The sequence below is a fragment of the Papilio xuthus genome, unplaced genomic scaffold (genome assembly GCF_000836235.2).
Source record: "Papilio xuthus unplaced genomic scaffold, Pxut_1.1 DF825946.1, whole genome shotgun sequence".
NCBI lineage: Eukaryota > Metazoa > Arthropoda > Insecta > Lepidoptera > Papilionidae > Papilio > Papilio xuthus.
The window spans coordinates 7266681-7285164 of record NW_013532703.1 but is presented as its reverse complement, the minus strand read 5'-3'; the positions used below and the strand labels follow the sequence as shown (position 1 = coordinate 7285164).

Genomic DNA, 18484 nt, shown 5'->3' with positions numbered 1-18484 from the left:
AAAAATTAAAAAAGAAATTGAAAGTAGAAGCTTATATCATGCGTAATAAATTTCCATACTAACATATAAACCACCGAACATTTTCTTATCACAAACACATTCCAAACTTTACATACATCTTGCAAAACTAGTTGCTTATGTAACCTTTTTCTATGTGATTAGACTCTCATACGTTCCATTTACAATAATTCTTTAAATCTTAAAAACACTAACATTAAATGGCAAATCAAAGCGACATTAAAAACATGAACACAAACACGTGCTAAATGTCACGTAAAATGAAAAATCACATCTGCTTTAAAAGAATGTTTCATTATACTTATTATATTTGTGCTAATATCACCGTATTTGCAAAGTTTCTAGAATATAATTATTAATGTACTTAAACATACCATATATATCTAGATTTTACTTACATAACATACTAGCTGTCGGCCGCGACTCCGTCCGTGCGACAAATACTTAATTACTAGCCTATATGTTCTTCCAGACAATGTCTACATCAATACCAAATTTCATCGAGATCAATGCATCCGTTCAGGAGATAACTTCAAACAAACATCCATCCAAACATCCAAACATTCACATTTATAATATTAGTAAGATAACATGAGTTCTTTTAAAGGAATTTCCACAAACATTAGTGACTTAGCAAGATAGGAAAAGTTAATAAAAGATCTTCAAGGCACTGGCCACCATGCCGGGGAGTACGAGAGAGGAGTATAGCGCCGCCCATTAAAAAAAATATGAGTGAGTTGCCGCTCCCATATCATAGATCAAAGATTAACAAATGAAGATGTACGAATTTAAACTGGCCATATCTATAAAAGTTATTCGCAATTTTTTCATGTTTACCGTAAGAATACGTGTTTTAGAACAACTTGGTAATGTTTTATTTATACAGACGTCTACATAAGTCTGTTATTTGTACAGAAGTGAGTGTTTTCGTTAGCGAAATACTTTTGCGGACTATAAAGGTGAGTTTTTACGACCGCGTCTTCTTGTTTAACGTTATTTTTGCAAAGTCATACTAAAATTAATTAGTTTAAGTTCAAAGATATCTAAAATAATTATTTCATAAAAGTGTTATTAATTTAAATTATTTTGATTTATTTCATAGCCAAGTTAATTTGTTTTTCTAATACAATTAAATACAATAGTCAAGCAAAAAAGTTAGTCCGTTGATAATTAAAAGAAAAAAAAGCGATAATTACATACTTTAAATAAGATTAAAATCATGCGATACTCAAGAAAAATCTCAGCAAAAACATTTATCAAAAGTTGGCGGGGGAAAAACAATTTGCCAACCGGAATGCGTCTTATTTAGCCAATTAAATTGTTATTGTATGAAGTTAAACGAGTATGAACAAAGTCCAAGGAGATCCGATATGTTATATTTGCGTCTAGTAATTAATATTTTGCCTTAAAATTATCTTGTTTTTTTTCTGATGCTGGCATGTAATAACTGGCCGAACGTTCAAAATGTTTTCGCCTCTCGGTCCGCAAAAAAAAAGTTATAAGGCCATTGAACTTGCATCATACCTACAACGTTGGTTCGTGATAATTTTGGTTTTGTAAGACTTAATTTTTGTTTTACGGTTTTTAAGCAATTTGCAAATATGATTATTTATGACTATAAAAAACGTTTATTAAAATGCAAATATGCAGAATATCTTTCGTTCTAAGATGTTCGCTTTTAGTCTAAATTAACGACTTTTGATGTCACGGCGTAAAATCTCTCGTTTATTAGTTATTAATAAACTTTCGAAAAATAAGTTAGTATTAAAGAAAATAAAAGTGTGTGGGTGAATTAAGTTACCATTAACTACCAGTTCATTAGCGAAAGATTCCGATCTGATTCATTATAAAACAGACGTACAAATTTACATTAAGGGACGGTCTTAAAATGGATTACATATCAGTTATGTAACTAATATGGTCAGTAGAACGAATGTGAGTGCCAATCTTTAAGCATTACGTTTTTATTATAAAAAGCAATTCACAATTCGACAATTCACAATTAACCGGACAAGTTTTAGTTAGGTCTATATATGTAAACTAGCGGACCCGACAGACGTTGTCCTGTCTACACGTCTTTAATTTGAATAAATTAATATGAAGTTAATATTTGATGAAAATTGTGAATCTAAACCATTCCCAGATCCCCTTGACCACACACAAGAAATTTCATCAAAATCGGTCCAGTCGTTTGAGAGAAGTTCAGTGACATACATACTCACAGAAGAATTATATATATAAAGATATATGAATGGATAAAACAGTGGGGTACATCTTGGTCTTAATTTGTTTTTGGAAGCGTCATTTAACCAACAGTCTGACTGCTGTATTCTTAATCAATTGATAGTTACTTAGCGTAGATTTGATACGAAAAATCTACGATCATAGCCTCCCTGAGTACAGTTAAAATTATTGTGTAGTTCTAAAATCCACCTTAAAGCCTACTCTTACTTTATTCTCTACTTAAACTTAAATTAGTAAAGACAAAATTAATTGTAAATGTATTTTAAATATCAACTACTTTATATAAACAGGTAAATACATGTTCGATAATTTAACATAGTTAAAAACGAAAACTTGTCGACGATAAAAAAGTACGTAACTGGTTTAACTGGAATTCGAATTAAATAGTTTGCATAGCAAACAATTAAACCAATAACCCGTAACAATCTAAAACAATTTTCATATATAACATGCGTTTTGAGGCAGACAATTTAGTAATTATGCCATTTGTATTGAAAAGATACGATAAAAAGAGTCGCTTTTATTTTATATTTAAAAGTCGTATTATTCCTGTTTTCTACATCTTACTTAGGTTGATGTAGATGTAATAAAATTAAGACGTATACGATTTAATTTCTGCAATTAGTTTTTAATTAATTTAATAATTAAAGCCATAAGTATTTTTTTTATTTTGTTTAAGTAGTAATAATGGTTTTCTTGTTATAACAATCATTTCAAATTTCATTGTTTCCGGGAAATTTATTTTCATCACTGGAGGGAAATTAATTTGAAAAAAAATTAAGATATAAAATCACTAACACAGCTAGATTTTTAATACCATTAGTTCGTTATCTTGTCTAACCAAACATTAACAAGGCTGCCTAGGAACGTTAAATTTGCTAGTCCTACACATGATAAGAAAAAGATAACGTAAATAAATAACCTATGTACATGAAAACGTGAATACGATAGCATATATAAAGCGTAATTTTATTTTAATTATAATTCACACGTTTTATATGACCTTTCCTCGACTGATCAGCAATCTTTTGATTTGTTTGTTAATATCGAAAAACTATCGTCATCTTTCAAATGTATTCTTGCGCAGTGAGTCTACAGGAAAATTATTAGTATTTTAACCTTGAAGAAATATATGCAGATATGACCTTTTAGATACTTGGCAAGAAACGTACTTTTAACGGTTATGCTAACCATAGACAATAAAAGACGCAGTCGTCCGCGACTTCGTCAGCAAATAATAAAAAAAATAAAAAAATAAGTTATTCCCGCATACATCAGCTACCTTCTAATATAAAATTGCCTTAATTATTAAAAAAACATTTAAAAAATTTGAGTTTATTACTTTATTGAGCAATAAAACATTTTCACAAAAATTTTGTGGGCTCTGTCTCCTGAACAAGTAAATATTAATTATATTCAATTGAAACCAGTCCATCCTTTTTGGAGATTATCAGAACAAAAGCAGATTCGCAGACAGGGAGACGGAGAGAAATTATAAAAATGGATTTTCGTTATAAGCTAACATCATGTTTGCGAAATATTTTTTTTTCGATATAACATACAAACAGTTTAAATTTATTAATTGTGTAAACAAACCGAGTTAATAGACTGTGCAATTAAACCAGCTAAAAGAAATGTTGCAATAAAGAAATAACTAACTAATAGTTAATAACAAAAGCAGTGCTAGTTTGAACAAACAAACAAGGCGATATAATCTGCAATAATCCAAAAATATAATGAAATACGTAGGGTACCTTAAAAATTGATTAACACAGAGTAAAAAATAAAAGTGCAATGAACTCGTAACCTGTACGAACTTGTGGGAATTCTAGGTAACTTGGTAGGTTTTAAGCAATTAAGATACTTATATTTATAAAGAATAAATCGCAAATCCCAATTCCGATGAAGGTAATTCATCCGTCCCGTCCCAGACGTTCCCTGTCACATCTAGTTTTGTTTTTACAAAACAGGTTTTAATTATTTCTTATTTTTTGCATCATGTAACACGATCGACAACATGGTTGGTTAACTTTTAAATCTATAAAGTTTGTTTACAAATATACAATTGTCAAACCTAATACTTTGGACATTCAGGATGTTATTTGACCACAACAATATTGGACCACAAATGGAAAAGATTTCCACGAAACGCTGTTTCCTCAAATGTGTAAGTACCTTTATGACGTAAGAGAAAAAAGGGAAATCCCCTAATATTTTCCTATCAAGCGTTGTAATCCAAATTTTTCCATACGTGATATTTAACGATCATTTTCTATTTTCTCGAAAGTTATTAACAGTGTGGTATTGTTAATTTTATGTATTTTATTAGGTGTTCATTGACCTTTCATACAGGTGTAACTTAAATAAACAATACATGTTATTGCTTTGTTGAACTTGAACTTGGATAAACTCACTTATTCTTATATTATTATCACTTTATTTAAATTGTTGCAGTCTTAGATTTGTAATGACATCAGTACATTTATTAAAATTTTAATGTTACTGAAATTCAGCTTTTGCCTAAAATACGACTAATAGGCCTTCAATCTTGGTGATCGTAGATAGTGCGTCCGTTTAGCAATCTCAGGACTATTACATTCTGGGTTTTAGTAACCCTTTCTTTCCCCCAATAGACTGGGTATCTTGTAAAGAGTTTCCCAAGAAGATAATGTTTAGACGGAACATCTTCGTGGTCAGACATTGTTTCAAAATTATGGAAATAACACGACATTGGAAGCGACAACATTGTTGGTAAACATGTAAGGCAGGTGGTCTGTCCTGTGTCCGACATGACAAGCTCAGCAGCTAAATGCACTTGGAGGCCACAACCCTTTTATGATGCGGGGGCTTGAAATAAACAAAATAAGGTACGTTACACACTACACTGAAATGACAAATTATGGAATTTTCCAGAACATGATTTACGTTGAAATTGTTTTTTTTTATTTCATTAATAATCAAAAATTACATAAATAAATTCATGTGGGTATAAAATTCACTACCAGTACTAGCGTTATAAATTCTTATTATTAATATATTATTATACTATTCGTGTAGAGAAACATATGACAAAAGTAACATACCTTTGACCGAATTATATAGCTTAAATTTCATAATTATGTAATAATTTTCAATATGCGTCTGCTTTTAGTACACCAGTCTGTATGCACCTTTATGTCATAATCTTTAGGTCAATGATAATGCCATGCTGTTGTCGTAAATATAAAAATCGTTCAAGAGTTTGCAATAAAATTTTATTACCTTCACATGCACATGACATACTAAAGAAATAGGAATATTCATGACCCAAAAAAATGTTTTTCAAATATTTTAAGTTTTATTTCATGAACAGCAAACGAGATTTACACATCAACACGGCGGAAAGATTAGAATTCCTGTTTCAAATGTAAATTTCAGTCACACAAAATTGTGTTTTATTCAGATAAAATTTTATTAGCCACGACTAAAATATATAAGATGTAACCGTATACTCGGACGACATATTGTCATTATTCACAAATATTACAAATAAACAATATTGGCGATATAATATAATGTTGCTAGTTGTTTATTTATATTTGATAGTATATTTAAACGATATCAGACATTTAAAACGAAATTAAAATTGCCTTATAACAGTCTAAATAAATCCTTAAAATATGAAACCGTATAGATATAAATTTTCGCAATAATGTTTAAATTTTAGTCGCATGTAGATTTAATTTTCTTTTGCCTGAGTTAGGTAATATGTAAAAAAAGTATATAAAATTGAGTCAACCTTGAAAACGTAGCGTTATCGTTCACCTGATTAAATATAATGTAAACTCATTTGTCTCGACACTGGCACTATAGGAATTAACCACTTACACTTAATTAAAAAAAACACACTAGTGACAGATGTTGGACAGTTATAATTTTTAAACGCACGAGATTTAGGCAAAGGTCTTCTGGAACGGGAGATTTTTGGTAATGATTCGTATTATTTTCGCGTTGGCGCGAATCTGTACAAGCGCGTTAAGGACGCGCGTCGCGTGCAGCGCCACACCACTCAATGCGTGAATAACTTGCTCTCGTGAAAACAAACTCGGTGCCACCGTAACAATTCACTTGATCTTTTAACTGCGGCATCTTGATTTAACGCGTGAAAATTTTGCGCTTAATTTATTATTAATCTGTTAATTATAAAACTATCGTAGCAAAATATCTATAGTACAGAAGTAAAAGAATTTTGTTGATATTTTCTATAAAATCAATTAAGCTCAGAGAACATCCATCGAGGTACAAAGATTATAATAGGGTATTTTATAAAGATAAAACTAATATAAAAGAAGAATCGTATAGCGATATGTCCATTGTGATCGGTAAGCATATAGCCAATAGATAGATTATATATTGTGAAGTGAATAAATATACTTTCTGGTCGTATTTGATAAAACTCTTTTGCCTCGATCGCTAAGGGAACATACCCATACCACGTGACCTATTTTTTTAGTTTTTTTCGACCCCTCCCACCCCTCGGTGACCACTCGTAGTATATACCAAGACCCTCTCCCCCTTTAGTTTTTACTTAGTAATTCATAATTATGATTTTTAATCGTTTCACAGGAAAAAAATGAAAAAAAAAAAATAATTTGGCTTATACGCGTCTTTATAGCATAAGACTGCATGCATACTTAATTTACTAGTGAATTATGTATTATGAAAAAGAACATTTTAAAGACTCTGCTAACCCGGTCGGGGTTTACCCCTAAACGGGTCACGTAGTATGGGTACGTTCCTTAATTAAAACATGAAAAAAAACTTCCGTCTTTAAAAATACGTTAACTAAATTGAAAATTCTATTATTCCAATATTTTTGTGGGTGATTAAATTAATTAACAATTTCCTACCGAAACTGTACATGTGGGGCTTAACGGTGATTTCTAATTGTATTACTAACGAAACACGCGCTTCTACTTAAACCTAGTTTAATCTACTAATTGAAGTTAGTTTAAAGCAGCGTGGTGTAACCGTACCCAGCATTAGCGGTTGTCAACGAAATGAGTTATTAGCAGTTATCTTTTTAATTGGCTAACAATTGTTTATTGAAAAAGTTTAATTTTCTCTTCACGAGATCGCCAGTATTGCTTGTTGTTAAATCCGCACAAAATCTAGATGTAATAAAAATAATCGTTTGTGGTTTCATACATTTTCTAAGAGGAACTACAGTTGAGTTGTTTTCGTAACTTTTTAATCGTATTTTTTTAATACTGTCTTTGTGATTAACGAAAAAAATAAATGTTAATAAGTTAATTTACGTAATATAGTTTAAAAGCGCAATATCATCCATTTTGATTTATTTATCTGTTGTAAGTAGGTACCTATGCGAGTTTGCGACGCGCGGTCGAAGATCAAGGTCCCATGATGACAGCACGTGATATTCTGAAGAATTATTAATTGTTTTATTTATATTTAAATACAATCTGTGTCTCTTGGATACCAATCTGTTACTAGCTTATTCCATTTCTCTTTGTTTCCTCTTAGCATGTGTCCCGTCCAACGCCATTTTAGCTGTCTGTAGACTGTGTGTGCATTTTTAAACTTTGTTTTCTTTTTTATTTCTTGTAATTTCACTCTATCTCTTCTTTTTAGATCTAAAATACTCCTTTCTATTGCATTTTGACAAACTTTTAATTTAGTTTCTTGCACTTCTGTTAATGCCCATGTCTGGCATGCATATAGTAGACATGGCATAATACACATTTCGTATACTTTCTTTTTTCCTTTCATTGGCATATCTTTATCCTACTACTACTTTATCCTACTTTGTTACTATTCTGTTGACAATTGATTGAACTAAATTAATTAATTGAACTAATTTTAAGATTACTAACGTAATAACCAATTTTGTGCAGACGCGTGGTAAATACTAGTATGATCCAAAATTTTGCGATTACAACTATGTACCAGACCGTACAGGTAATGGTTAAGGGTTTTATTATCTATAAAACATTTGCTTATTAACAACTTTCTCTATACTCTTCTTACATCAGGTAATAATGCTTAGACTACCTCATAGATAATGTGTTCCTATATCAAAGAAAACGATTAAATATCAATTAACTAGTGTGTATGGGATCTTCTACAAATTGCTAATATGTTTTTTTGATTTTTTTTGGTTATATACTTGTAATGGGTCAAAGAAAAAGATGACGATAACAATTCTACCCACGCAGTGGAAACCTACAGCTTACCTGCAAGTAAGTAAGCAAGTAATCACACCTACAGTAGTACTAAATTCGACTGGTAGCTGTGCGTGTGCGCATGATGGAGCGAATCGATTGCACCGTCTGACTGTCGACAGTAGCCTAAGAAATACAACATGAGTTTCTTCTATGGAAGAACCCCGTGAAAAAACATATTGCTTTCTCAGATTTTTTTATGATAATGAAAAGGATGCCAGCATGTTATAGTACGTCTGTTTTAGCTGTGAAAAGTCATGGTTACCAGGTCGTTCGGATTTAAAAGTTTTGACTTCAGTTTATCCTCATTAAAAAAAACAAAATGAACGGCACGAAATAGTGGTATATTTAAAAACGGACGTTCTTCGTATTGTCTAAGAAATTGAAAGCGCCTATAATAAAATAGATTTAAAAAAGACGCTTTCCATATTGAACAAAGGTCGTGTATTTGTTTGCAAAAGCCTAATTATTTGTTTTACATTTTATTTGGCTTTTGTCTTTTTTATTTAACTAGTTACTTTTTTATATTTCATGGCCACTATTGTTTAGAAAATGTCACAGTTTCACCCGAGTTTTTAACGCAGTATTTCAGGGTACACCTGCACGGTCGTTTTCGAGAGGGACCTAATTATTTAATTTATTTACAATAATAAATTAAAACTAAAAACATCAGCATGCCAGCTGAAATGAGCGTTAATTTACTCATAAAACTTAAAAATTCCAACTAATTCACGAGTACATTTCGATGTCAAATTCCCGCGCGATTCACTTTTTTTCGCCTATCTTTATTCATAATTAAAAAGGCAAATGTTCTTAGTGGCCAGAATGCCACGTATTTGGCAGAAAAGTTAATTTTGCACACAACTATTATAGATAGGAAGAAGATCATTCTATATTTAAATTAACATAAAGGAACAATTTTCCAGCATTTGTTGTTAATTAATATTTTATATAACAAATTTAAAGACATATTTTTTATTCATAACCGGACCGTATTGACCCAGAGAGTTGTTGCGTTGACACCAGTCACACAGGTTAAAATAGTTATCACCTACTTGCAAAAGGTTATATAACCGAATACTCGTGTATGTAACCTCAAAATTATTAATGAGACCGAAACGGCCTGTTATCGGACCAAATGCGTTTCGAATGCTTTAAATTAGCCTTTAGTTTACTGGCTGTATAGAAAATTCCTTTTTCTTTCATCGTTTCATTTATTTCAAATATTGTTTTTGCCAAAAGTTACACAAGAGGTTCGGTGTGGGTCATATTGTAAAAAACTAGACTCGAGCAATAGAAGAAATATTAATTTAAAAGTGACTTTAAATTAATTAAAGTAAACATGCAACTTTTACAAAGACTGGCTACTTAATATGTTGATTTCTTAATGTTTTTTTTCTATAAAGATAGAAAGATTGCATCAATAATGAAGCTTCTTCTATAAATTTAACTTTCGATTACTATTCGAAGCATTATTGCCTCGAATTTACCGACGAAATGTTAATCTGATGACTGTTACGCAGTCTCTTATTCGCTGCAATTTGTTATGCATTATATGGATCCATTACAACAAACAATAACAATCACCAATTTTTTAATATAATCAATATTTTATTTACTTTCTACTCGTGGAAAATTTCCGCTTGTAAGTGAATCAATTTGTATACAATTTTGGATAAACTTTGCACATTTTAAATCGTTTCATAGTAATTTCTCATCCAATGGTTTTTTTAGTTTTTTTGTTTATAATTCAACACAGATCACAGATATAACAAACACAGTTAAGATTAGGGTTGCCGATTTAATGTACCCAAACACTGGTGGCGAATCTACGACTTGTCAAAAAAATTACGTCCATTGGATGTCGTTTTTTTTATGTGACAACGACTTCGATCGTTCAAGTGACAGCCCTCGTTGTGATCCGAAAAAAAAGGAAGTGTTTAAAACTTTAGTAATCTATTACGTTACTAAAGCCATACGGGAAATTCGAGGGGCGGTGTCATGTAACAAGGAACCAGACACGTAAAGACTTCCTTTGACTTATCCTAGTAGATTAAATTATTGATTTTGCACACTTATAATAACAAATGTAGTCTTTAGGTGACACTATGTGTGCTAATTTACACTACATAAGATGTTATGGATTCTTTTAACATATATATCTATTGTAAAAACTACATTCATATTTAAAAACCACTTTCGCCGTAATATAAACTAAAATATTCGCAATTTTATCGTGAAGATGAAACTTATAATAAAATAGAAAGTACATATTTATTGGGATTTATTCATTTATCATTAACATGACGATGTCCAGCGGTTCGCTGTTCGTTTTCCATCTTATCTTATAAATAAAATTCTCGTGTCACAATTTTCGTTCCCATACTCCTCCGAAACGGCTTGACCGATTCTCATGAAATTTTGTGAGCATATTGAGTAGGTCTGAGCTGAATCGGCTACAAAATATTTTTTAATCTCTCGCGGACGGAGTTGCGGGCGATAGCTAGTAATAAAAAATATTGGATAGTGTAAGAAAAAGCTTAAAGTACGGGTCACGGCTAAAGCATTTTTATAGTATATTGTGCAACAAGTTCAGGTTAGCGCTGATGATAATGAGTGATGGTTAAATAGGCATTCATCTTATGTCTCTTAGTGACAGGAGCAATCATGCAATCAGCTGGCGGCTACGCAAAGCGTATACTTGTGTGTGGTGCAAGTTAAAGAAGATAACATGTTTTGGAGGAAAGGTAATGTGGACTGCATTCTTTTGTCCGCCTTTTCTAAAAGTACCTAAAGGATTCCAACCATTATTTTATATTTAAGTTTTCAAATGGAACTAGTTATGTTAGACTATTATGTTAGAGAGAATTTTCATCTGTGTTAGATGAGTAAATTAAAAAAATAATGATGTTAAAGCAACACAAGATTTTGTTAAAATGATGGTTGGCATGTGATCTTGGATCTTTAAGAATTGAATAACTAATAATAACTTTATTTAAGTTACTTTCATATAGTTTAAAAATCCAATATCTTATAACTTGAGCTCCGCGTGTCGTAATGACGAAATTATTTGTCGCAATATGTGCTCCTGAACTTTTGTCATTATATTTGAATTTGTTAAAAATAATACTATGGCATATACACAACAAATATAATATTGTATGATGTCACGATACTTTAAATTCTTATAGCAAAAGGTTCTTTGGCAAATTGACTTGTGGTGGCCAAAGTTTAATATCACTTCTGACCAATACAAAACTATTAAGAGCTTTTCAAATATAAAACTTATCTTTAGGTAACATGTATTTAAAATTTACTTTTAAAATTTACTTTAGTAGAAACATATCTAGATTAAGAAACAGCGTAAATATCTCATCTAAGAATTGACTATATTTTCCCACGACTGCGACATTTTCCCAGCAACTTTCATGTCTTTGCATTTGCCACATTTGGAATCGTACTTTCTTCTTATGTTTGATGATTTTATTGTTTCAAACAACGATCTAGCTATTTTTGTGGGCAATAAGAAGATAACAATTTGGACCATGACCACAAAGAAATTTGGAACTTTTTCAGATTTAGGCAATATTCCTTAGTACTAATAGCATTATATACGGCCAAAGTTTGGTTACCATCATCACCTCTTATCCATTATGCGAGTTTACTTTTTAATTCCATTTTATTCACCTCAGTAAAACGAGCTGTTATGCGTTCAGTTTTTTTTACTGCGGTTATGTTTTGCGATCCCACGCTCTCCGAGCTACTTGCTTAATAAAAAGTCGAACAAAATCCTAGCCCGGATCGTGTTGGGAATTGAGGACCGTTTTATGGAGTAACTTGAATACACTTTAGGACAAAATAAATAAGTCAATAATTTATTTTAATTTATTACTAAAGCGGACTGTTTTTTATTAGCTTTTAGTAATAAATGATGTAATTAGGTAGGTTAGGTTAAGTAGCTTATAAATTAACAAAATATTACAATAAAACAAAAAAAATCTTTTGTCTATAATGCTTTTCAAAATAATACGCCTCATAAATAATATTTGAAACAGTTAGATATTTTTATAGAAATAATATTATAAGCCCATTATTTCGTCCAACAGTGTACAGCGTAGCGCAGTAAAGGCTACATGGGAACAAATGAAATAACTTTATCGACTTCAGTAAAAAGCTTTAACGTCCATTGTATACTCCACACGATAAAAATGTACATAAATATCACAATTCCTTTCATTTATTTAGGTACTTATTACAATGGTTAAAAGGAATTACGTATTTCCATTTAGCGCTATGATTTCTTATAGTCTTTAATATACAATGGACTGGATAACTATTTATGCGTGTAAAAATACGTATTACCTAATGATATGTATCCGCGAGTTAACAAATAATTTTAAAATAAAAAAAATAGTCGGCATGTTATAAACTAACGGATGTAGACTTCACCGACTTTATTTATATTATTAAACCCTTGAAATTATATCAAAATGTAATTTCAGAACAATTGCTCATTAATTTAATTGAACACCAATAATCTAAGCGTGACAAACCAATAGTTAAAGTTTCAGATAGCGCGTAGATCGTAAATTTAAATCTGTACTTATCTTACAATTAAATTCATATTTCGCAAACATGATGCGTTACTGATAACGAAATCTTTTAGCAATGTTTATATGTCTGTTTGTATGCAAATCAGCTTGGGGTAATCGCCGACACTGGACCGATTTTCAGGACTTTTACTGGAAGATAACATAAGTGTGCAAGATTAACAAAGGCTATTTTTGTAATTCTGCACGGACGAAGTCGCGGGCAACCGCTAATCTGCTTTAACATTATAGATTAGAGCACCTTAGGAAAAGTTTAACTAATCTTATTTTAAACGATTAATGTAGTATATGATAGTAACTGAAAACACAAGTTTCCCGTGAGGTTTAAAAAATAAGTCGTTAAAATTATTTATTTTACAGTAGCTCTTAATGTTCATTGTAAGTTTTATTTTGATATTACTATTTTAAACGAAGTGACATCAACTTACAGAATTCATCGATGTAATAAAACATACGCGACGCGAAAAAACCCGTTCGTGGTAAAATTATCTCATTCTCTGTTACGGCAAAAAGTTGTACAAGTAAAAACATAAGTAATGGCTGACGAGACGAGTTTTGCGGTTTGGGAACTTTGCCCCCTATTTATATAATACTATAATTATTTTATTAAAACATAGGGTTTAAAGGAAACTATTGATTATGGTCGTAAATGCATGCATCATGCTTAAAATATCAACAAGAAGGATACAAAAATAATAGGCATACGTAAAACTAAGAGATGTTTTAATTTACAATACACCAGTTACTATATTTCACTATCTAAAAGTCGTGCTAAAAGCATTTCGTGTTGTAAAACTGTGGAATAGTGCTAATAATATTCTGTAGGCGCCTTTTGTGCTAGAACATGGTGCATGCTAAGTCCCATAGTCTCCGTGTCTTACGTGTTAGCGCGTCTCGTAGCGCGGTGGAGAGGGCGGTCAGCGCACCGCGAAGTTTCGCATGATGGCGCTCGAACATCTTTGCATCTAGACAAGTTTACATGTCTACATAACGAACAGATTCTAATTCTTAATTCACGGCGATACTAAATTTTAATACAGTAATTTTGTTCGCGGGAAAACTTGCTGCGACAAATTTTATAGTGGATGTTGCAAATATATTTTGCTCGTTAAAATTGACAGGCACTGCTAGTTATTGAAATGGCTTTGTCTACAACACAGCAACAGCAACTATTAAAACAAATGGATTGGATGGACAATAGAACTATTTTAAGATGGTGAACATATTAATTTAATCAGCAGTTTAAAAAAATGTTGTTAATCAATTGTAGTTTAATTTCAGATATGAAATTTAAATTAGCGCCATCTATAATGATTCATATGAAGCAGCATTGCAAAAAATATCGATAGATGTCACTACTTATTCGAAATTGAGATCGAAATCAAATAAAAAGTTGTACGTACATTCGGGATGGTCATATAGCGGCGCGACCCTGGTACCTTCCAGCGCGCCTCCGGCCAGCCGCGCTGACAGCAGCTCCAGGAACTCCCGGATGCTGTGCAGCTCGCTGGACACGTCGCCCATGCTCGAGCTTGGCTCGCACTCCTCCTCTGCACAATAACACAAACGTTACACTTTACATCATCATTTTAAATAATTGGGTAGTAAGATTCAATCTTTTATAGCGGCTCGAGATTAGTGCAAACGTATATCCTTGTAACCGGGGACGGGGCATTGCAAGTGACTAAAGCGCGCACAGCAGTGTGCCTCCACAGAAACCTAAGATTGTGTTTTGTGTAGCATCTCTCTTGTAATTGTAAAGCTCGCTACAAACCTTCTGTTTTAAGTGCACAATGTTAACAGTACAGTTAAATCGTACGTTTGTAGGCATATGACCTGTTAGTTATTACCCTGTACACATTTTTTGTACAGCTCTACAGAGTACGGGTTTTTGGTATGGAGCAAGCTTGAGTTGCCATGAAGTTTGAATGGCATTATATCTTACCAATCTGCTCCAGCTTGTCGGTGCTGAGGGACCAGGGCATCATGCTGAGCGCGCGCTGCGCCTGCCGCAGGAACCATGCACCAGACTCGAACTTCACAGGCCTGTAAAAATATTGTGTATTCTATCAAAGAAACGTTAAGAGAAAAGGTTTATCAAACACATTATCATATTTATAAGCCTGTATCAAACCATTGCTGAAAAAGTTATATTTTTTTACAAACTTAAAAGTGTTGCATTATAATCCTTCGTGATTTTTTGCTTTTTATAGTCAAGTTATGGGAAAATGAATGATTATTGCGTTATTATTACAATATGGCATTAAGGTTTTAATGATTAAACCACGACACATATTGAAATGGCAGAATGACCGCTGCCTATAGACATCCCGAATTGCAGATGCGTTGTCTACGTTGCATAAAGTTTGTTCCATCCCCATCCCCTCCTCCATCAAATCCGCTTCTCCTTCCCATTCTATTCTTTTTAAGAAAATCGTGGGAAGGAAAAGAGAACTAAAGTTAGGCCTCCGGCAACGTGTGTTTCGTTAAAACGGTGTCTTACTTGTGGTTGTGACACACGCAGGGAACAACACCGCCCTCAGTGTGTCCCCCGCATTGGACGCACACGCTCGGCTTAGCAGATGATGTTATGCTGCGTTGTTTGTGCTTTCTATAGATCTCTTCATCTCTGCAACAATATACACGATTTTATTAAATTGATAATTTCACAAATTCTTTAAATTTTTATATAATTCAATGTTGGATTTTAACAGCGAAAAATTAAAAAGATTCCTTATCTGAAAGTTTAATATGGTAAGTACATCTGTTTAATCTAGTTTGGTTTATTACGCAATATTAATTTGTATTGGCAACAACTACATTCCCTAGGACGACGTGTTTTGCATTGCATTGGGCAATGCTGGCTGCAGTGCGGGTCAATGAACTGTCCATTGCACAATTGAGAGTAGCGCTACCATTGTGTTGTTGAACTCGACTCAAACTCGATTTAAATAATTCAAATAATTTGATTGATGTCTTGATTGTATTTGTTCACGTGTTTTTTTTTGTTTAATAATTATTAGTTGCCTTTATTATTTGTATGTTGTAAAACGTTATTTTCAATTTATTTCCAAAAAAATTATCTAATATGCCTGTACGCTCATTATCCAGGCAGGAGGAAAATATTTTATGAATAAAACAAAATAAATAAAGCAAGAAAACTAGAAGTTTTGATAAAGAAAATCCAAAACGTTCGAGTTTATTTAACTTAGTAGGGGCTAGGAGACTTGAAAATGTTCTGTCTCTAGCAAACTCAATTATCAAAAACTTTTTAACAAGTACGTTAATTATGACATCCTTCTTGTGACATTACATGGCACAAGTCCAAAATAGTAGGCTATATTTAAATCAGTCCACCATTAATAATGTTATTTCTGAGATTTATTGCCGTTTCATTTTGTAATTCAATGTTTTATACCAGGTTTTCTGCAATGGAAACCCACACTCTATTAGATACGAGGTCACGGGCGAGTGTTTTTACGTCATGAATGTTTTATCATGGATATTATATTAATGTAAACAAAGATACACTCTGTTTACTTGATATATTAATGACATCAAGGTTGTTACTAGGGCTGAACCATCTTAGCTTATATACAGGGTGATAGATCTTAGGATCGTACGGATTGACCTTTCTATTTTATGATTTCTTTTTTTTAAGTATTGTAAAACTTTAATTTTGTTATTATTGCGCGTAATAAGGGAATTTTGATTGCAAAAAGAAAGCGGTGGTAATATTCGCTTTACAAATTAGGCGTAGGCAGACTTGTGTTCTAAATTTAAATTTTATTTGAAAATGGCTTACTTTGCGTTAACAAAATGTCAGGTTCCACCGAGATTTGAACTCGGATCGCTGGATTCAGAGTCCAGAGTGCTAACCATTACACCATGGAACCGATGATCGTTGGAGACGAAATTTTTAATCTGTACCAAAATTATTTTGGTTCTTAAGTTTTATTTTTGTATGTTTATATTAAACGTTAATTTTTAATGCAAAAATACTCTTAATGATTTCTCAATATTTATTAATATTCTGTTTCTAAATTTTTATAAAATAATATTTATTAAAATTGTCATGGAAATTAACGTAAATGTTGTTCTATTTTTAATTATTAATTTTTCACAACAAACTGTCGTCCGCGACTGAGTCCATGCGAAGTTAAAAATAACTCTAATTAATAGCCCATGTATTATGCCAGACTATGTTCTATATATACGTCAAATGTCAGCGAGATACATGCAGCTGTTCTACAAACATTCACATTTATAATATTAGTAAGATACGGAAGTTAATTTTTTGTCTGAAACAGTTTGTGAAAAAATAAAGTGTTTTAATTATTGTTTCTGAAAAACTGCGAATAATTTACATGTAATGCGATGCGACCTTCATATTTTACGTGCAAAATACATTAAAACAATAAAATTCTGTTAATAAAAAACACAATGATAATTAAATTAAGTATTATTGCATGATTTACATTTAAAATTATAAATAATGAATGTTTTATTATAGCGTAAAAAATTCTCTTGTAAATATTTAAAATAAATGTCTTAATCTATTCATCTGTAAAAATTAACTAATGATAAGTTCTCTCTCACGATTTTTGCGCCACACGTGAAACAAAACACAAATGAAATGCTTAACGGATTTCCATGTTCGTTACGACGAATATTCTGGGCAACGTACTACGTAATACTGTCGCCCGCGACTCCGTCGACGAGTTAATTAGTAGCCTATGTGTTCTTCCAAGCAATGATCTACAATGACATATTCATGAAGACACCTGGAGATACCTTCTAACAAACATACATCCAAACATTCGCATTTATAGTATTAGTAAGATACTTAATTCACCGTTGGTTTCTTAGACCAAAATCTCTGTATAAAACATCTCCCCTCAACCCTCTTATTATCTTTGACATAACATTTTTTATACGGGGATTTTTGTCTCAAAAACTCATGAACATTCTGCGTTTTGTAAAAGAGAATGTAAGGGGTGACAATGTGTATTCATACAAGTATAGTGGAGTTCTGTCCTTGTGATTTGAGGCAGCTTTTGTTTTTCCCAAATTAATCTAAATGCGAATGACCGCAAGTTTTTTGAACCGCGAAATTCGACATTTATTTTATTTAACACAAAAGGTTCGTTCAATGCGTACATAATTAATATTTTTTTTTTACAAAATGTAAAACAGTAGTAACCATGATATGTATCGTAATACAATAAACTAGGTATAAACAATTCTGAGCCTTTCAATCGAGATATTTAACAGTGGTAGAGCCCGCTTTAACATCTTCGGACGAAATGGCCTGACTCGGTGAAATATCACGACCGCACAGAAGACAGGCGTCAAGTGGAAGCAATTCCGCGTACAGTCTGATGAGTGTGC

The 18484-nt window shown here is 32.0% G+C and overlaps 1 protein-coding gene and 1 non-coding gene across 3 annotated transcripts in view; both read right to left on the bottom strand.

The window, feature by feature from the left end:
• M7BP (Myosin-7a binding protein) overlaps positions 1–18484 on the bottom strand; it is a 58296-nt gene that overhangs the window by 17965 nt on the left and 21847 nt on the right. For both annotated transcript variants that reach the window (XM_013320862.1, XM_013320861.1), the window contains exons 3-5: positions 15597–15722; positions 15039–15139; positions 14497–14643 (exon numbers count right to left, since the gene is read on the bottom strand). In XM_013320862.1, the coding sequence (XP_013176316.1) occupies positions 14497–14643; positions 15039–15139; positions 15597–15722 (374 nt within the window). The remainder of the gene's footprint in view (positions 1–14496; positions 14644–15038; positions 15140–15596; positions 15723–18484) is intronic.
• TRNAQ-CUG (transfer RNA glutamine (anticodon CUG)) lies at positions 16918–16989 on the bottom strand. Its single transcript has one exon. It is a non-coding gene; the product is annotated as a tRNA-Gln (tRNA).